The following is a 7,576-nucleotide window of genomic DNA, read 5'->3' as shown; positions in this document are numbered from 1 at the left end:
GGGGGGGGGTAGTTTATGTTTAACACAGTACTGTACTGTATTTGGTTTTTTTGTTTTTGTTTTTTTGTCTCTGGTCCTGCCTGATTATGTACTTCTGGTCCAATTGAGGTGTGTGGTTGACTGTTCAGTTCATAACTCAAGTGTTTGTAACTCTGAAGTTCTGCTGTATTTCTATCTTCCATTAGCATTCAGAACTGGTAAATTAATATCTTTTGTTTGAAAATCATGCATGGCATTAGAAAAAGAATAGGCCTGTAAGGTGGCTTCTGCATCAACGTTGGGACGTGTGTTGGGACTCTGTTGTGAAGTGTGTTGTGTTATTTGATTAAAACAAAACCTCCGGGAATCCTTTTGGAGAATGGGACCTGTATCCAACAATCTTCATTTATTTTTAATTTAATTTCAAAAAGGGGACCTATGCAAAATTGAGGGGGTTAGTTAAACAGAAATTAAAAGGTACAGTGACTAAAGTGAAATCCCTGCAAGCTGCATGGACGCTTTTTAAAAGCACCATAATAGAGGCCCAACTTAAATGTATTCCCCAAATTAAGAAACACAGTAAAAACTAAAAAAGATCCACCATGGCTTAACAACCATGTAAAAGAAGCAGTGAGAGATAAAAAGGCATCTTTTAAAACGTGGAAGTCAAATCCTAGTGAGGAAAATAGAAAGGAGCTTAAACACTGCCAACTTAAGTGTAAAAATGTAATAAGAAAAGCCAAAGAGGAGTTTGAAGAATGGCTAGCCAAAAACTCAAAAGATAATAACAAAATGTTTTTTAAGTACATCAGAAGCAGAAAGCCTGCTAAACAACCAGTGGGGGCCCCTAGATGATCGAGATACAAAAGGAGTGGTTAAAGACGACAAAGTCATTGTGGAGAAACTAAATGGATTCTTTGCTTCAGTCTTCACGGCTGAGGATGTTAGGGAAATTCCCAAACCTGAGCCAGCTTTTGTAGGTGACAAATCTGAGGAACTGTCACAGATTGAAGTGTCACTAGAGGAGGTTTTGGAATTAATCGATAAACTTAACATTAACAAGTTACCGGGACCAGATGGCATTCACTCAAGAGTTCTGAAAGAACTCAAATGTGAAGTTGTGAAACTATTAACTCTGGTTTGTAACCTGTTCTTTAAATCAGCTTCTGTACCCAATGATTGGAAGATAGCTAATGTAATGCCAATATTTAAAAAGGGCCCTATAGGTGATCCCTGCAATTACAGACCGGTAAGTCTAACGTCAGTACTGGGCAAATTAGTTGAAACAAGAATAAAATTGTCAGACGCATAGAAGAAGACAAATTGTTGGGCAAAAGTCAACATGGTTTCTGTAAAGGGAAATCGTGTCTTATTAATCTATTAGAGTTCTTTGAAGAGGTCAACAAATATGTGGACGGGGGGATCCAGTGGACATAGTATACTTAGATTTCCAGAAAACCTTTGACAAGGTCCCTCACCAAAGGCTCTTACGTAAATTAAGTTGTCATGGGTTAAAAGGGAAGGTCCTTTCACGGATTGAGAACTGGTTAAAAGACAGGGAACAAAGGGCAGGAATAAATGGTAAATTCTCAGAATGGAGAGAGGTAATTAGTGGTGTTCCCCAAGGGTCAGTCCTAGGACCAATCCTATTTAACTTACTCATAAATGGTCTGGAGAAAGGGGTAAAAAGTGAGGAGGCAAAGTTTGCAGGTGATACTAAACTGCTCAAGATAGTTAAGACCAAAGCAGACTGTGAAGAACTTCAAAAAGATCTCACAAAACTAAGTGATTGGGCAACAAAATGGCAAATGAAATTTCATGTGGATAAATGTAAAGTAATGCACATTGGAAAAATAACCCCAACTATACATACAATATGATGGGGGCTAAGTTAGCTACAACAAATCAGGAAAAAGCTCTTGGAGTCATCGTGGATAGTTCTCTGAAGACGTCCACAAAGTGTGCAGAGGCAGTCAAAAAAGCAAACAGGATGTTAGGAATCATTAAAAAGGGGATAGAGAATAAGACAGAGAATATATTATTGCCCTTATATAAATCGATGGTACGCCCACATCTTGAATACTGCGTACAGATGTGGTCTCTTCATCTCAAAAAAGATATACTGGCACTAGAAAAGGTTCAGAGAAAGGCAACTAAAATGATAAGGAGTTTGGAAGGAGTTCCATATGAGGAGAGATTAAAGAGGCTAGGACTTTTCAGCTTGGAAAAGAGGAGACTAAGGGGGGATATGATAGAGGTATATAAAATCATGAGTGATGTGGAGAAAATAGATAAGGAAAAGTTATTTACTTAGTCTCATAATACAAGAATCTAGGGCTACCAAATGAAATTAATGGGCAGCAGGTTTAAAACAAATAAAAGGAAGTTCTTCTTCACACAGCGCACAGTCAACTTGTGGAACTCCTTGCCTGAGGAGGTTGTGAAGGTTAGGACTATAACAGGGTTTAAAAAAGAACTGGATAAATTCATGGAGGTTAAGTCCATTAATGGCTATTAGCCAGGATGAGTAAGGAATGGTGTCCTTAGCCTCTGTTTGTCAGAGGGTGGAGATGGATGGCAGGAGAGAGAGATCATTTGATCATTTCCTGTTAGGTTCACTCCCTCTGGGGCACCTGGTGTTGGCCGCTGTCGGTAGACAGGATACTAGGCTAGATGGACCTTTGGTCTGACCCAATACGGCTATTCTTATATAATCTGCATTTTGGTCTACTCTCTTATTGATAAATCAACAAATACAGACATTTTTTGCCTTAGATCATTATCTACAGATTTCTGTGTTCAAGGAGGTTACACATACATACTAAGAATTGTTTACTGGTCAGATATTCTTATTAAAATGGTTTATTGCCAGCCTTATGGTAGCTACTCTCTGCCTATGTTTCGGCTTTCCCTTGAGATATATTGCATGGTAAGTTGTAAAGCTGCTTCCACATTCAAATGGTTTGGTACTTTTAAGTACACTAAACCATTAGACCACCAAAGGAAGAAAAATAATGCCATAGATTTCCTATGTGACCTTGGACACAGAACTTAATACTTTTGTGTCTGGTATGCCTATCCATTAGATGCCATCTACATTTTATGAAGTGAAACTGAAATAATCATTTCTGAAATATAAAGTTTTTTTTTTGATTCTTGAATGGAAGGTGTCATGGAATCCAAAGTATTATTTCTTATTTATTTGTTGAACATCTCATTGTGCTTTTTGCTGTGAGAGAAAAGAAGAAACTGTTCTGTTTGATGTCTTAATATAAGCTGAATAGAGAGACAACTCAAAAGACCCATTGAACAACATGAACACCAATTTTGAATATGCATATGTGCTGTGCCCTACTGAATGGTTTTAGGTGTAGGAATGAGACACAGAACTTTGGATATGGTTATCTCCCACACAAATTGTTTGACTTGCATGAGAGCAGGGCATATGTAAGAATGTTGCAACCTGTTGTCATGAGGGTGAGGTGTCTCTGGGTCTCTGTATAGTCTTGTGTGCTTCCAGTAGAGCTCACTCTGTCCTGACATATAGATTTGAAAGAATAAAATAAATTATATTTTATTTAAAAAATTTTCTGTTGTGATCATAACATGAGAGTGTCTACAAATGCAGATGATGTTTACAGACGCACTGTTTTAAAATTAATGATATAAATTTTGAGGCAAAGAAAATAAATCTTCCTAAGTCAGAAATATTTCTATTTGTTTGTTATGGAATTAAATACTTTTTGATTGATGCAAAGTTATAATATCTAGTATTAAAATATTTTTTTTGTTCTTGTTAATTAGGATTGTACTGGCCTTTTATGTTGTGGAAAAAATATGATTCACCGATTTTGAGTTATTCTTAAAGAGAATTTATGCATTTTTAAGTACATTTTAAGTAATCACAGCTTTTTGGCCTAAGGCTAAAACAGTTAAAAGTTTCATGGCAAATATCTTGATATATTAACATTTATACTTTCATATTTTGAAGACTAGTCTTGATTTAAAATTAAAAAAATATAAAACACACTGGGAATTTTAATATTATTCTGGTGTTCATTATGAACCTAAATGTGTTATGTTTAGAGCCCTACCAAATTCACGGATTATGAAATCTCCTCTCCCCGTGAAATCCTTCTGTGCTGCCTTCAGAACTTGGTGGCTGGAGAGTGGTGGCTGCTGGCTGGGCACCCATCTCTGAAGGCTGCACTCCTGTTAGTAGCAGCGCAGAAATCAGGGTGGCATGGTATTAGGTGTGTGTGTGTGTCGTAATAGCCTGCAATATTTTGAGAGGGGGTCCCAGCAAAAAAAGAACCCCTGATTTAGCAGACTCTCTTATCCAGGGAGGCTTACAAGCCTAATAGTAGTACAGTACAATACTTGTATATTTACTGTCTGAACACATCCGTGAAATTTGCTGTTTATGCCATGACCAACCTGCGAAAAATGTGCGATTTCTCCGCAATTTAATTAGACCTCTAGTTATGTTTCTTCAGGAGCAGATGATGAGGGAGGAGTCAGTAAAACTGCAGCAAAAGCACAGGGATCAGACTTCAGCATGTGCTTAGCTTTACACACTTCAGGTGGACTTCAATGGGACTGCTTACAGTGTGTAAAATTAAGCACTTATGTAAATCTTGATGGTATTAGGTGTTGGTTTTGTGGTATTGCTTAGCAGCAAACTATTTGTTTTTAATTTCCATCCAAAGCATGTGTTTGTTCAATTTCAAATTTGCAGCAAACATAATTAATCTATTAGGAGGTAGAAGTGGCCGTTTTTGAGGCTTGAGTTTTTAGTTTATAAATGTGCATGCATATTGTTACACAAATGTCTAAATATTATCTATACACAACACTATTAATAAAAATATTAATTAAATATTAATTAAGGTATAGAAATTTATCCTTCTAGTTTTTAAGCCCCATCTATAAAAACAAATAAAAAAATAATCACCTCAAAAATTCTGCCTCTAGTGTGGGTCAATGCATGTATAATATTTTGTAATTGCAAAATGCTATCTTTTTTTGAATTTTTTTTAAATTAATCTTGTTGAGTTTCACTAAAGGTTTTATTTTGAAGTTAACAATTACTATGGTAGCAGAACTAAATTTGTACTGCAATTAAAAAAGAAAAAGAGAGAGATGGGGATAATTGCCCTAATTCTGCTTTTGTGGTTAAAATTATTTATGCAAATATTAATCCTGGAATCATTTTTCAGATATATCTTAAATTAATTTTCTCCCAACATATTACAAAGAGCCATTATGTTCAGATGGCTTGGTCCCACAGAAAACTATACACTTTTTTTTTTTTTTAGTTGAAGCTACTGTAACAACTTTACCCATCTTACTTTGCAGATATTTACAGAAAGCCTTCTGTGTTCAAGCCATCTAGAAAATATACACCTAGCTGGGGAAATGATGCATTGCAGTGTTTGGTCAGTGGATCCACCAGTTGGTGTTGCGTCAAAAGGAAAACCACGGTATAGAGTTAACTATGACAAAAGCATCAAACTGGTTTTGGCTGCTGGCAGAGAATACTTCAATTCTTCTACCAGTCTGACTGATAGCTGCATGGATTTGGCTAGGTATAGTAAAACACATTTTTTCTCTCTCTCTCTCTCTCTCTCTCTTCAATATTCTTTACCTTTTGATTCCTTGGGGGGGAGGGAGGGATAGCTCAGTGGTTTGAGCATTGGCCTGCTAAACCCAGGGCTGTGAGTTCAATCCTTGAGGGGGCCACTTGGGGGATCTGGGGCAAAATCAGCACTTGGTCCTGCTAGTGAAGGCAGGGGGCTGGACTCGATGATCTTTCAAGTTCCCTTCCAGTTCTAGGAGATGGGATATCTCCATTAATTATTATTTATTATTATTATTTTAAATGTAGTAGATGATGAATTTGACTGAAAAAGAGCTTTGGCCAGATTCCCCTCTACATTCTGTCCCCTTGTGCAAAGCAAGTAGGGGATAAAAACGCTGTAACCACAGTTTCTCTGAGGAGCCCGCCCCCACTTCCTTTGCAACCCCTTGGAACCATGGATTCCTACGTTACATCTAGCATTACAAGAGATGCCATAAGTAAGACGGTAATGGAGAGAGTTTGTGGAGAAGAATAATGCAATACCATTAAATGTTTGTGTGACGAACTGGTCTTTGTTCTTGTTTAATGTGGTCTTTGCTGAGTGGGGAGTGTTGGCTGGGAATGCAGGGGAGTGTGGCTAGGATGGTCTGCATTGGGGGATGGGAGACTGGCCTTGAGGGAGAATACCTGAGCATGTAACATGAGAACCCAGGAAGGGGTTAGAGGCCAGGTGACACCTTTGCCCAGGAAACTGAACAAAGTCTGGGGAGAGAGTTTCAGGAGCTGGCTGGTAATGAAAGGAGCCCAGACGGGGCTCTGACCTCCCAAGGGGGGCTGTGGTGCCCTGGGACCCCAAGATGCACCTAATTGGGGGGGGGGGAGGGTTCCGTTGTCTGTGCCTGCAAGACCTGTCTTGGACTGTAGTCCTGTCGTCTAAATAAACCTTCTCCTTTACTGGCTGGCTGAGAGTCATGGTGAATCGCAGGAAGCCAGGGGTGCAGGGCCTTGTGTTCCCCCCACACTCCGTGACAGTTTGGATTTTTTTTTAATGTGAGTTTCTCCAGGATGAGATGGAGATGTGTGTACTTTCTTCTGATTCAGCTTTGAAGATGTGAAAGTACAGGAGGCTGTCTGGCTGGGATAAGTTGCTTTCTGTTGCACAGCTTCTCACCTCATTGATTCCTAATGGGCTAATCCTCCCCGCGTATGGAATTTGGAGGCGGTTCAATGCTGTTGCAGGAGGCTCCACTCTCTCACTGCCCTTCACCTCAGTCTACCAGCCTATCTGCCTCTGGCAGTGAAACAGGGTGGCAGTTCATTTCTCTTGACCATTTTATTTTAAACTTTATTTTTATTCGTTTTTGTGCAGTTGCAATTTATGATCCTCCTCTTCCCCTACATTGGGTAAATAGCAGTATGGTGGTTTCAACCACCTGGATCTGCTGTTGCAGAGCCCCTCTGCCAGATCCCTTTGACCCCACTAGGGCATGGAAGAGCTCTCCCACAAACATCTAAGCCATGCTCTCTATGTGAGGCAGCACTTACAGGCTCTACGAAGGGTGACTAATACCCTGCCTGTTCGCAGATGGCCAGACCTTGCACTGCCAGGCCACAGGGCTCAGAGTTGGACTGACATGTCGGGTCCCCACCCTGCTCCAATGAACTGTGGCTCCAACACAGAAAAGCCCAATCAGGAGCTTCTCGGTATATGGGGAGAAAGTCTGAGGAGGAGGAAACTATCCAGCTAGCTCAGGGTGTAAGTCCTGCAACAGAGCTGGACGGGAGGGGGAAAAAGCCTGAAAGGATCCAAAGTCTCCCCCATCCCAGATACTGAAGTGGGTCCTCTGCTCCTTGGGGAAAGAAGCTCCCATTCCTCCCACTGTGAACTGGGGGATTTTCGTGATATTCCGGGGTAAGTCCTATAAATCCCAGAGACTTGAGTCCCAAAGATGCAAAAGCAAGTATCCTTTGCAAGACATAGAACCATGCACTTGACGTAATGCAAAATTAGGCGTC

At 39.7% G+C, this 7,576-nt stretch overlaps 1 protein-coding gene across 1 annotated transcript in view; it reads left to right on the top strand.

Moving 5' to 3' along the window:
• Positions 1 to 7,576, top strand: part of NBAS (NBAS subunit of NRZ tethering complex) — a 343,164-nt gene that overhangs the window by 122,185 nt on the left and 213,403 nt on the right. The window contains exon 30 of the mRNA XM_034766908.1: positions 5,338 to 5,567. Within this exon, the coding sequence (XP_034622799.1) occupies positions 5,338 to 5,567 (230 nt within the window). The remainder of the gene's footprint in view (positions 1 to 5,337; positions 5,568 to 7,576) is intronic.

Source organism: Trachemys scripta, chromosome 3 (assembly GCF_013100865.1).
Source record: "Trachemys scripta elegans isolate TJP31775 chromosome 3, CAS_Tse_1.0, whole genome shotgun sequence".
In the NCBI taxonomy this organism is placed as follows: Eukaryota; Metazoa; Chordata; order Testudines; family Emydidae; genus Trachemys; species Trachemys scripta.
The sequence above is the reverse complement of the archived record's forward strand: the minus strand, read 5'-3'. Positions and strand labels throughout refer to the sequence as shown.